At 43.3% G+C, this 13,545-nt stretch overlaps 1 protein-coding gene across 2 annotated transcripts in view; it reads right to left on the reverse strand.

The window, feature by feature from the left end:
* Positions 1-1,182: 1,182 nt before the first annotated feature.
* RMND5A (required for meiotic nuclear division 5 homolog A) overlaps positions 1,183-13,545 on the reverse strand; it is a 29,272-nt gene continuing 16,909 nt past the window's right edge. For both annotated transcript variants that reach the window (XM_081166539.1, XM_081166540.1), the window contains exons 6-9: positions 12,492-12,657; positions 8,993-9,095; positions 7,662-7,816; positions 1,183-5,061 (exon numbers count right to left, since the gene is read on the reverse strand). In XM_081166539.1, the coding sequence (XP_081022665.1) occupies positions 4,998-5,061; positions 7,662-7,816; positions 8,993-9,095; positions 12,492-12,657 (488 nt within the window). In that variant the 3' untranslated portion in view covers positions 1,183-4,997. The remainder of the gene's footprint in view (positions 5,062-7,661; positions 7,817-8,992; positions 9,096-12,491; positions 12,658-13,545) is intronic.

Genomic DNA, 13,545 nt, shown 5'->3' on the forward strand with positions numbered 1-13,545 from the left:
TAGTTTTTGGAGGAGGAAAACAAGAAAAAAAATATTCTGAATCTCAGAAGCCAGAACAAGAGGGATTGCTGCGCAGTGAAAGCAGCGATCCCTCTCGCTGTTCTGGCTTCTGGGATAGCTGCGCAGCCTGCATTCGCTCCATAAGATGCACACACATTTCCCCTTACTTTTTAAGTGGGGAAAAGTGAGTCTTATAGAGCAAAAAATACGGTACTTCTGAGAAGCCCAAAACGAATATTTCATGTCAAAACGGATGCTGGCCAGTGTGCACAAGTCTATACTTTTTTTTTTTAGATCTAGGACTCCAGCTCCTTTTTTAAAAGCCGTCTCCCATGTAGCAGCGGCAGGCTTTAAGCTTTCCAGTCAGGAACTGTCATTGATTTCAGCAGGCCTTATCAAAATCAGATTGCCTCAACCTTCCTTTGCGCCTCCTCTCCCCCACCAGCAATGCTAGTTTCATCTTCGGGTAATAATAATAATAATAATAATAATAATAATAATAATAATAATAATTTATTTATACCCTGCCCATCTGGCTGAGTTCCCCCAGCCACTCTGGGCGGCTCCCAATCGAGTGTTAAAAACAATACAGCATTAAATATTAAAAACTTCGCTAAACAGGGCTGCCTTCAGATGTCTTTTAAAAATAGGATAGCTGCTTATTTCCTTGACATCTGATGGGAGGGCGTTCCACAGGGCGGGGGCACTACCGAGAAGGCCCTCTGTCTGGTTCCCTGTAACCTCGCTTCTCGCAATGAGGGAACCGCCAAAGGGCCCTCAACGCTGGATCTCAGTGTCTTAGTTATGGCTAAAACCAAGGTCACTGTATGTGGCATGCAATCCTAACATATAAATTAGGCAACGGGACATGATTTTAGGGGCCATTCCCCCAACCACACAGGAGACTCAGCTATATAGCTGCAAATAAAATGTGTTAAGTGTGTTTTAAGTGCAATATACAATGTGACACTAGATGGCGATGGTGAGCCTTATGGAAAATTCAATGTATTTTTAAGAACACTTTTTTTAAAAAAGCATTTTCATAACATTTTTTATATGTGTGTAGACTCCACCATGGTCGCATAAAAGGCCTTAAAGCAGTTGGGGAAATACACTGCAAGGTTGGAAACGCGTTTGTTTCATACAAAATATGGTGCAAACAATGAAATCAAACAAACCCAATTTAGCAAACATTTTTTTTTACTCATTACCAGTAACAGTGTAACAATATACATCATCTGTAAATATAGTTAAGCCTAGAAGGCTCTACCCATTTCTCACCCCCATGCATTCATTTGGGTATGCTTTACATCTTTCTCACGATAAGCAGGGAGCTGCCGTAATAGAGTCTCAGTTATCCATGCTGAACACAGAAAAGAATTTTATCTGTGATACAGTGTCTAGAAAAGCACGCAACAATTCACTGGAACATGTTGCACACATTTAACATGTCCATTTGCATCGTTTTCACGATCGCTTTCTTGAACATACCAGCTCCATGTTGCTCTATATGCTTTCAGTTCTAATGAACGCCCTCAGGCTTTGCTCTCCCTCAGAGTAAGGAGGAAATTTTTGCAAAATAAAACCTTTATGTGTAATGGCTACTATTCTTGGGAATATTTGGGGGGTGGGCTGGGCTGGCAAAATTAAAGGTGTAGAAACTACACTATGGTGCCCTGAAATTCAGCTCTCACAAACCAGCCAGGGTTGTGGTTGTGGCCACTTCTGCTTCTCCTACAGTTAACAAGATGCTATTATAGAGTCTCATTTTCAAAATCGCCGAAAGTGAAGCCATTTGCTAATCTTGAAAGAAGAAAAATGTGTACTGGATACAACAGAGCAAGTAGACGAGGGGTTATTTGCGTGCGCTATGCAGGAAACCCAAAACATCTCATTCATGAGTTTCCATGAATTATTAGAAACGTATGGAAGCAATCACATTGAAGTAGCTGGATTCAAATTAAATAAAATAAAAACAAGACTACTGGTTAAGAAGATATCAAACCAAGAAAAAGAAGAACTGGGAAAAAATGTTTGGTTTGAAAATCTGCCAAAAAGCAAAATACTTGGTCGTCTGGCTAACTTCAAAGAATATTAACCTATTTTGTGATAATTATGTAAGAACCTGGGAGGAGATGGAAAGAAATTTGGATAGTTGGGCCAGACTTAAACTATCCTTTACAGGAAGAATCTCAGTCATAAAAATGAGCGTTCTGCCAAAACTATTTTTTCTATTCCAGTCGATCCCAATACTGGGCAAGATGGACCAGCTTAAGAAATGGCAAAGAGCTATTGCAATCACATAGATCAATAGCTTCTCACACAACCCATGCTCTTTGCTGATTTGAGGGAGAGCAAACCTCACCATCACCTGGGGTGCACTAAAATCATGTCAGTCATTACATTTTGGTATGAAGACGTCAGTCGTTATAGTCTTATGTATATGGCAGGCAACCAACAGGGGCTTTGGGGAGGGGAGGATGAAGCAGACATTGTTGGCTGTAAGCCCAACAACTTAGGTACACCCAAATCCCACTGAAATTGATGGGCCCTACACATGTGTGTAGGTCCACAGATATTCTCGCATTACACAATTCAACTTGGATAGACCGTACGCTGCCGTTTTCAAAGTTTACATCACTTTGAGTACACATATGCATTTAGTATGCTGAGGTCCACAAATATGCAATTCCCTTCCATGTTAAAAGCCATTTCACTGAGACTATAAACCTGCACAGAAAATATTACCGCTGTCGTTATCGTCATCAGTTTCCCTTAGGAGTGCAATATGGAAAGAAGTCGCTTATTAAAAGGTAACGCGGTGGCATCTTTTCCTTCCTCTGGTTTTTCTGCGTGAGTAAAATCAGCTTGCCTTAATGTATCTGCAATGGTATTGACCCTTTGCTAGGGCCAAAAGCCAAAAGCACATGAAAAATCTTTTTCAACATTCTTCTGTGTAGTGCATTTCTCGTATCTTAGTAGCCAACCAAAGTTTGGTGCTTTGAAACGGATCCAGCACAAAGCATTGTGCTGCCCAAGCAAAGCAGATAATACTGCCACCTCTTCATATACCAGCCTTCTCTGCCTCCACCTCCTACTTAGTATTTCATATGGGGACTCCTAATTCCCTTTGGGGTCACCTTGCCCATGCCTTCCTCCAAGGAACAGAAGGCCCTTCCTTGGAGTGGGCCCTGGAGATCACCTGCAAACGCTACTGCTTTTGCGGCAGCGATTCTGCCTGAAATTTTACCGTAATAATTCTGACACTTGAAGCAGGTGTTCTCTGGGGTTACCTCACCCACAAAGGACTCGCTTTCAGGACCCGCTTCCTCGCATCAAAGCATAGGCAACCCTAATAGCCCCACTGTTAAATATTGGCAAAGTGGCAGAGCTCTGCTGGATGCCCTAGGTATCAGCCACGGGGCCAGAGTTGGCAACTGGCTTGCCAATGGTAGTAGCGGCAGCTGTGGTCAGCCTGCCAGACAGCTTTGCAGGTGGGTGGAAGCAGTGATGGATGGGTTGCAGAGCACTGTTCCACTGCCTCTCCCCATCTAGGACCCGAGGCAAAGGGCTCACCTTGACTAACGGGTGGGCCAGGCCTGCTTTTAAGCCACACAACAAATAAATCTATTATTTCATCTATTGTAAGGTAGCTCCTTTGTCCTATCGCAGGACAATGTAACAAATGCGCACAAGAAATTTGTCACAGTGTGCATCAAGCTTAGAAGCGCATATTCACTTCGGATATAATCTGTATCTGTAGAAACATGTATTAGTTAATCGAGTGTAGCTTTCCCAGGAGAATTCAAAGCAATGTAAGCCGGCAACAATACTCCAAACATTAGACATTCATCCCCTCCCAGACTACAATTCTGAGGATTCTCTAGGGATGAAAGTCAAACTAAGTCAAGTGCCTCGCCTAGATTTACCTTCTGTCATAACGAATTTAAGAAGAAAAGTAATATTAGCTGTCAGGGCACAGTCACAAGCACAATGCTCTTTACCGCAGAAGACAAATTAGTTACTAATAAGATGGAGGCCCAATCCTGTGATCAACAGGCCACAGAGTTATTTACGATTACTGGAAGATGTTCTTTTCCCCTGTCTCAACTATGAACATTGTCAACAGTTTATTTGGTTCTGATAACTTTATAAATAATGTAGCTTATCATGTCTAGTAAACTGTACAGCAACATGACATGGACGTTAAGTACAAAGCTTAGGTTATAAGACTAAAAAAAGCTGGAGAGCAAGTATCCATTGACAAAGGCTTCTTTCCAGTCCAGAGTTACATTTATTGAACACTCGCAGCTACACAAAGAGCTCTGTCAGGAAATCAGAAGTGATTTCTAAATCAGAAATGGTTTTGAACTCTGTTATATATTCATGTAGTTTATATATATATATAAGCACATTCATTTGGAGTTCTGTTTAAAAGCTGAAAGGGGGGGAAAAACGCTCAACAAAAAAATATCACAGCTTTGGGTTGGGATAAACCAGTAAGAACAGAAATACAGGTATGTCTATAACCACTATTCAATTTATCAAACCTTTTTCCAAAGTTCTCTTTGAATTATTTACACGCTAAGGAAATAAAAACTTTCCCCCACACATTCCTTATGGCGACGTTCATCTAACAGGGTGATAAAAGCAGGGCAAATATTAGGCCTATATGATGCTTGTGGTTGGTGTCTGCTTTTAAAAAGAGAAGTCACCATACAATTAAGTACAAAAACCTGCATTGAATGACAACTGCTGGTGTCGTATCTTGATCGGATATGGAGACCAAGGTTAAGAGTAGAAGCCCTATAACAGATATTACTTCTGCAGATTTTTTTCCAATCTGTATGTCTGCACTAAATGTGGCAAAAATTTCTGGAGCATGAGGCTTATACAAAACACAGGAGTCCTCTTCGGCCTGTACAGCGTAAAATGGAGCCTTTGTCTGCTTCCGTCTTCCAAAACACACAGATAAAACTACATAGCGAATTGTGTCCTCAGAAAAATATCTGTTTGGCATCTCCAGGACTCTGTTCCATGGGACAATAGGGACATTTTAATCTGAAAACAAAGAAAACGTTAATTTGTTGCAGAACGTAAGAGCAGAGAAGAGTCCTGCTGGTTCAGGCTAAAGGGCCGCCAACTTCAGTATCCTGTCGTCACAATAGCCAACTGATTGCCCGCGGGAAATTCACAAAAAGAACCTAAATGCAACATTCAGTAACTCCCAGCACCTGGTGTTCAGAGGCATTCTGCGGCTGACAATGGAGACAAAACATGATCGTCATGAATTTGTCTATTCCTCTCTTTAATAATAATAAATTTTATTTATACCCCGCCCTCCCCAGCCAAGGCCGGGCTCAGGGCGGCTAACAACCAATAATAAAAGCAAGTTGACTGAAACACAACTTAAAAAATGGGATTAAAATACAGTGGTGCCCCGCAAGACGAATGCCTCGCAAGACGGAAAACTCGCTAGACGAAAGAGTTTTCCGTTTTGGAGGTGCTTTGCAAAACGAATTTCCTATGGGCTTGCTTCGCAAGACGACAATGTCTTGCGAGTTCCTGCTGGGTTTTTTTTCTCCTCCCCCCCTTTTCTAAGCCGCTAAGCCGCTTATCAGCTGATCCGATCAGCAGATAAGCCGCTAAAAGCCACTAATAGCGCTAATCCGCTAATCCTTCAATGGGCTTGCTTCGCAAGACGAAAAAACTGCTAGACGAAGAGAATCACAGAACGGATTCTTTTCGTCTTGCGAGGCACTACTGTACAACATTAAAACATTAAAATGCAGCCTCATCATGGGAGGAGAAAGGGGGGGAAAAGAAAGAGGGGGAGGGAATCAAATTGACTCCAAGCCAAAGGCTGGGCGGAACAACTCTGTCTTACAAGCCCTGCGGAAAGAGATCAGATCCTGCAGGGCCCTGGTCTCATGAGACAGAGCATTCCACCAGGACGGAGCCAGTGTTGAAAAGGCCCTGGCTCTGGTTGAGGCTAATCTATAACTTCCTTAGGGCCCGGGACCTCTAGGGTGTTGCTATTTATGGACCTTAAGGTCCTCCATGGGGCATATCAGGAGAGGCGGTCCCGTAGGTACGAGGGTCCAAGCATTGTTACTTCTTGTGGGAGTCAATTTCCCTGCATAGTCTTACACATTTCTATAATGCCCCGCTTTATTCTCAACTTTAAAAACCTCCAAATGTTGTAACCTTTCCTCGTTGGGGTGTTGCCCTTTGATAACTTTGGTTGCCCTTTTCCGAACCTCCTAGCTCTAGAATAGCCTTTTTGAGGCTGAGGCATCCAGAAATGTACGCAGCATCCCAAGCGCAGTTGCATGTAAGGTTTGAATATCCCTGTTGTGGTATTTGTCCCTGGCGTGGAATTTGCTTTGCTCACAACTGCCGCACAGATGGTGGGTGGACATCTTCCTCAATCTATCCAATATCTAAGGTCTCCATGGTCTACAAAAATCAGGCAACGTAGCTGTCAGGGAACTGCCATCGGAGGAACAGGTGGGGAAAGGGTTCACGGAGGCTGGGAGGGACTCAGCAGCTGAAGCAGGGACCAGCAGGGGGAGAGGCGGGTCTCTGGAGGAAAGTCTCATGGAGGCTGAGAGAGACGCAGCAGCTAAGGCAGCAACTAGCAGGGTGAGAGGTGGATCTCTGAGGGAAAGCGAGCAAGAGGGAGGGCTCAGGGACACGTCCAGCGAGAACAGTGGGGAGGTGTCTGAAGCTCCCATAGGGAGACCCATTCCTCGCCGGAAGCTGTCACGCCGAGAGTCCAGAAGACGTGTTTCCGTTAAGGAGCTTTTATGCTGGAAACGCTTCCGAAAGCAACCACTGTCGGAATCTGCAAGTGACTAGAGCAGACATGTCTGAGGAGCTCTGTCACAGACAGAGGTTTGTGGATTTGCACAAACTCTGAGGGACTACGATTTTACGCACAAGCAGCTCATCATCCCATCACAGTAGCCTTATATAGATGCGAGAGGTAAAACTTGCTTCCAACCATCTTGCAATTATGAATATGAAAGTTCAGTAGCAAATTTAATTTTTGTTATACTCCATGTCCCCCTCTACATAGTTCCATTCTGATTTCAGACATCTTGATATGTCGGTATACAGTGGTACCTCGGGTTACATACGCTTCAGGTTACAGACTCCGCTAACCCAGAAATAGTACCTTGGGTTAAGAACTTTGCTTCAGGATGAGAACAGAAATCGTGCTCCGGCGGCACGGCGGCAGCGGGAGGCCCCATTAGCTAAAGTGGTGCTTCAGGTTAAGAACAGACCTCTGGAACGAATAAAGTACGTAACCAGAGGTACCACTGTAATTCATTCCAGAGGTCCGTTCTTAACCTGGAACTGTTCTTAACCTGAAGCACCACTTTAGCTAATGGGGCCTCCTGCTGCCGCCGTGCCGCCAGAGCACAATTTCTGTTCTCATCCTGAAGCAAAGTTCTTAACCCAAGGTACTATTTCTGGGTTAACGGAGTCTGTAACCTGAAGCATCTGTAACCTGAAGCATATGTAACCCGAGGTACCACTGTATTGCAATGTTTAGCTGGTTATATATTGTGAAGTTGAAAACCAGATATTGCCCATTCCATACTTCATCTCCCAAACTGCATATTCAGTCTCAAATAAGTAAGAACTGTACTTACTTGCTGCCATTAAACATTTTATTTAGAGCATCTCTCGATATAATATGACCGCAAACCAACTTCATAGGTGGGTTATTGTCTGTTGTTTGCTGACGAAGGATGGGGCAGGCAAATATTGAATGATACCAACACTTTTTTCCAAGGTCCACTTCAATCTGTACGAAAGCAAAACATTGTCACCGCCTAGTTTACTCGATAAAATTCATATACTGGTTGACCGCAAAAAGAAAGAAAGAAACCTCAAAAGTGGATAAAAACAAGAAAAATCAAGGTGGAAAAATACAATACTTTAAAAACTAAAACAGATTAAAATCCACACCAGCTTTTCTAATTTCATTTATATCAATGGCTTACACTTGCTACCTATGAATATCTTCACTGGGAAATATCCATAGCTGTTCTATGTTGCCCTGCCACAATTAAAATCCCAATAAAGTATTGGAGGGAAGTCTCACAGTAGTATAAAAAGAGTTCTTCATCATAATCCGTGATGGCCAAACTTGGCCCTCCAGCTGTTTTGGGACTACAACTCCCATCATCCCTAGCTAACAGGACCAGTGGGCAGGGGATGATGGGAATTGTAGTCCCAAAACAGCTAGAGGGCCAAGTTTGGCCATGAATGTCATAGATGCATGGCAGTAGCGGAGAGTTCCACTTTTGAGGGTTGGGGGCTTTTTTGGGGGGTGTTTTTTTAACAATCAAGCGGTATATAAATTTCACGATATGAATACATAAATTACAAGGACTCCGTCACACTGTTAGAAACAAATTAGAAAAACTTCTTATCACAGGAATAGGTAAAGGTAAAGGGACCCCTGACCATTAGGTCCAGTCGTGGCCGACTCTGGGGTTGCGGCACTCATCTCGCTTTACTGGCCGAGGGAGCCGGCGTACAGCTTCCGGGTCATGTGGCCAGCATGACTAAGCCACTTCTGGCGAACCAGAGCAGCGCACGGAAACACCATTTACCTTCCCGCCAGATTTACCTATTTATCTACTTGCACTTTGATGTGCTTTCGAACTGCTAGGTTGGCAGGAGCAGGGACCAAGCAACGGGAGCTTACCCATCGCGGGGATGTGAACCACCGATCTTCTGATCAGCAAGTCCTGGGCTCTGTGGTTTAACCCACAGCGCAACCCCCGTCCCATCACAGGAATACTTTATTATTATTATTTATTAATCAGCAAGCTACTCCCAGGAGCTCAAAACATTCATTATAAGTAAATTAACATCACCACACTGCATAATGAAAGAAATGCTTAGCTTGCTTTCGTCGGTGAGCAAAGTTGTTGCAATAATTGGATGACACTGGGTACACAAAGCTACTCACCGGTAGTTCATCTTTCTGATTCCAAACCCCAGTGCACTGTCTCTGTTCAATCACAGCTTTTATATTAATTAGAGCTGGCAAGGCGACACAACCTGCTGAAAAGCTGGGGACAGAACAATATTTTAATGTCAAACATTGACTTAAAAAGGAATACTTTCACGTTTCTATTTCAAAAGTAGGGGGGGGGAAAGGTTCATGTTTTGAAGAATAAAATGTCAAAGCCTAGCACATGTGCCTTATTTACACACATGAACTATATATTTTTTTAAAAAAATGTGCAGTAACACCTTAGAGACCAACTAAGTTTGTTCTGGGTATAAGCTTTCGTGTGCATCCACACTTCTTCAGATACACATCCACACAAATTTCGTGCATGCACACGAAAGCTTATACCCAGAACAAACTTTGTTGGTCTCTAAGGTGCTACTGGACAATTTTTTACATTTTAAAATTTATTTCGACTGCGTCAGACCAACACGGCTACCTACCTGAATCTAGACACATGAACTATGTATATACAATAGTTCACATATGTAGAAACATGGGCAACTTTTTAGTGCCAATAACCTCAAAGAGAGTGCATGGTATATGCAGATGCCAAGGATGGGGTCAGAAAACGTCACGGAATTCACTTCTGTGACAATGGTTTCCAGCACACTTTGCATAAGCTGACTATTTGGGCATCACAAAAACTTGCACTTCTAGACAAAGAGTACTGGTGAAGGCAGATCTACTGTATTTTTCGCTCTATAACACGCACCCGACCATAACACGCACGTAGTTTTTAGAGGAGGAAAATCTGTAGGCATGCCACCCGTAGGCATTTCCTCCATAACACGCAGACATTTCCCCTTACTTTCTAGGAGGGAAAAAGTTAGTGTTATGGTGCAAAAAATACGGTATATAGATTGCCGGCAGCCCTCTCAAGCCATCAACTGGCCTTTGAAATAGTCCAGAAGTATATGAAAGACAGAGAATAGCATTGGTTAGAAACCACTGGAAAAGCACATGTCGCAACTTGTTTTCATTTAGTCCAGCAATTAACTCCGAGCATGATGGGGACATTGGACCCCAATACTATTTCTGTTAATTTGACATGCTTAGCATTAAAAGGCATCACTGGCCCATGTATCTTGCTGCCGTTTTCCTCCTGAACTGACAAAATGAACTTCTAAAAGTGCTGATTTTTTTCCACGCGAAATGAAACAACTCCCCCTGGTGGTGCTGGTTCTTATTTTGGGGTATGCTGTACTGATCTCTCTACACAGTACTTGTTTAGTAAAATATAATTTTTGTTCAGGAAAAAAGTGAAGACTCTACAAACAACCTTTAAGTATTGCTTCATTTGGTTTATTTGTGTATTTTATGGCCTTCCCATTCAGTCAAGCTATCAGGGCAGCTTAACTATAGTCAGCAACGAAGGAACCACAAAAGTACTTCTCTGAGCCCAAGAGAGCTTTACAGAGTAATCCCAGGCATATCCACTCAGAAGTAGAGTTAAACTGGGCTTACTCCCACAACTCTTCGTATTAACAATTATGTACCATTTCCCCTTCTAAACTCTCAAAGTGGCTTTACCTATAGCAGGGATGTTCAACAGGTCGACTGCAATCTACTGGTCAATCCCTTTGAGGTTTTGGTTGTTGGAGAACGGAAGACGGAGTTTTCAAACCGAGGCTGTTTTTCCCCCAATCTTCGGTGAGTAGTTGCTGTTTCTCTTTGACCCCAGAATAATTTAAAAGCTCAACAACTATGACCTGAACCCCAAGAAAACGGGGCTTCCCCCCTCCCTAAAAAAACTCATTAACTTTGACATGACCCCCAATAAAACGGAGGTAGATCACTGCTAGTTTTTAATTCTGTGAGTAGATTGCAGTCTCTTGGAAGTTGGCCACCCCGACCTATGTTGTTGTTGTTTAGTCGTTTAGTCATGTCCGACTCTTTGTGACCCCCTGGACCAGAGCGAGCCAGGCTCTCCTGTCTTCCACTGCCTCCCATAGTTTGGTCAAACTCATGCTGGTAGCTTCGAGAACACTGTCCAACCATCTCGTCCTCTGCCGTCCCCTTCTCCTTGTGCCCTCCATCTTTCCCAACATCAGGGTCTTTTCCAGGGAGTCTTCTCTTCTCATGAGGTGGCCAAAGTCTTGGAGCCTCAGCTTCAGGATCTGTCCTTCCAGTGAGCACTCAGGGCTGATTTCCTTAAGAATGGAGAGGTTTGATCTTCTTGTAGTCCATGGGACTTTCAAGAGTCTCCTCCAGCACCATAATTCAAAAGCGTCAGTTCTTCGGAGATCAACCTTCTTTATGGTCCAGCTCTCACTTCCATACATCACTACTGGGAAAACCATAGCTTTGACTATACAGACCTTTGTTGGCAAGGTGATGTCTCTGCTTTTTAAGATGCTGTCTAAGTTTGTCATTGCTTTTCTTCCAAGAAGCAGGCGTCTTTTAATTTCGTGACTGCTGCCACCATCCCCTGACCTATAGCATTTACTTATAGGTTTTTAACCTTCACCTTGGAGGTTTTAAAGCAGCGGTTGTATGGCCATCTGTTGTGGAAGCTTCAGCCATTATCCCGGCACTGCAGGGGGTTGGACTGGATGACCCTCAGGGTCCCTTTCAACTCCACAATCCTATGATTCTATAATTTCAGCAAACCTTACAATAACCCCGTAAGGTAGACCAGCCATCACCATTCCCTTTTCCAACACTGGAGATAGGGGGGACAAGGGGGGATATTGGCTTCCCCAAGGCTACATATAGATTTACAGCCGTTGATTTGTAGAAGAGGATTTGCATTCTTAATCTAATAAAAGGAGAAGGAATGTAGCATTGAAGGAAGCAGTGTACTTTTCTGTGTATAAGACAAGGTGTTTTTTCTTTAAAAATTATGCTAAAAATGGGGGACGTCTTAGACATGGGTAGTGCATAGGGTGGAAGTTTGATTGGTTGCGCCCACAGCTATTGTGCGGGTTATTGGTTGCTGCATCGATGGCAGGTGTTCATTGGCTGGCACTGCGGCAATTTGGTGTGAGACTGGCAGCTTCTGCCAGTGAGGAGACAAACGAGAGGCGGATTTTGTGATGCGTGCAGGTGAGCAATTTTCAGCAATCCCCCCTAAAAACAGCTCGGCACCCCTGGGTAATCCCCGCCATAAAAAGCTCAACAACTCTGTGCCATCTCCCGTCATTTTCTTAAATTTGAGTCCCCCAAAATAGGCAGTGTCTTATACATGGGGGGGTCTTATACATGGAAAAATACGGTACGTGGAAGGAATCTCTGTATTCAGCGCTGCAGTCTGTCTGAAAGAAAAGTGCACCACACTGTGAATCACTGCTGGAACAAACCATTTCCAGACGCCACATTATGTTTAAGTATATTTCCAGTTCTATCTCCATGGAAGGACTTTAGACAAATCTGTATTCCTAAGATGCCAACAACTAGGTGAGGTTTAGATAGCCAAATCTTTAAAATATGTCTAGCATGAAAGCAGCCATACCTAACGCTAAGAGGCGATTCAACCGAGAGTCCCAGCAGAGCACAGGCATCCCTTGTAAAGATGTCGCAGATGTCCGCCCACTGATTTGCATCCAACAAATGGACGTACGGAGAATTTTCGATTCCTTGCCTCAGGTACACTAAACTTCCCATCAAAACTTGAATATCTGTGGAAAGTCAGAGGAGCTGTAGTTCATGTATTCCATTATTTATATATATGTCGAGGAAAAATAAACGTATGCTTAGCACATATGCACAACCTGAAGATACATACAGAGAGGGAAGGAATATATGAATGAAAACATAATAACTGGCAATTCAGAAAGGAAGCCACATGATTTACAACCGTAAATAACCAACCGTAGTTTATCATGGCATTTGAATGAAGCCATTGATTTGTAAGGGTTCTGGTTCTGTGCCTTTACAGGGGTAAGCAAACTTTTTCAGCAGGGTGCGGGTCCACTATCCCTCAGACCTTGTGGGGGGCCAGACTATATTTTTTTTTGGGGGGGATGAATGAATTCCAATGGCCCACAAATAACCCAGAGATGCATTTGAAATAAAAGCACACATTCTACTCATGTAAAAACACGCAGATTCCTGGGCTGGATTGAGAAGGCGATTGGGCTGGATCCGCTCCCCGGGCCTTAGTTCGCCTACCCATGTGTGCTTGTAAAATGGATTTCAAGATTATTTTCATATTTTTAAGCCTGAACACCCCGGTGTCGGTGATCAAGTTTATACAAAAGAACATCACAAGAATGTGAGCCCCCGGGTTGGGATCTGAACAACCACTTAACATCCATGCGCCAAAGTGTCGTTTGTACTTATGTTTCTTGATCAGCACCTTTCTGTCATGTTGCATGGAAAAATGATTACAAAACAGAAGAGAGTTCCAAAAATAAACTTGTGGTATTGCAAACGGGGAGCAGGGGGACATTCCCAGCAGTTCTTGGCTTGCTTAAAGCAGCTCTTTGGACCCTCGGAAATATTTCAGTGGGAGGATGTTACAAACAATACAGACTGTTGAGGAAGGGCTTTTTGTATCTCATTTT

Source organism: Podarcis bocagei, assembly GCF_964188305.1.
Source record: "Podarcis bocagei genome assembly, chromosome: 13".
NCBI lineage: Eukaryota > Metazoa > Chordata > Lepidosauria > Squamata > Lacertidae > Podarcis > Podarcis bocagei.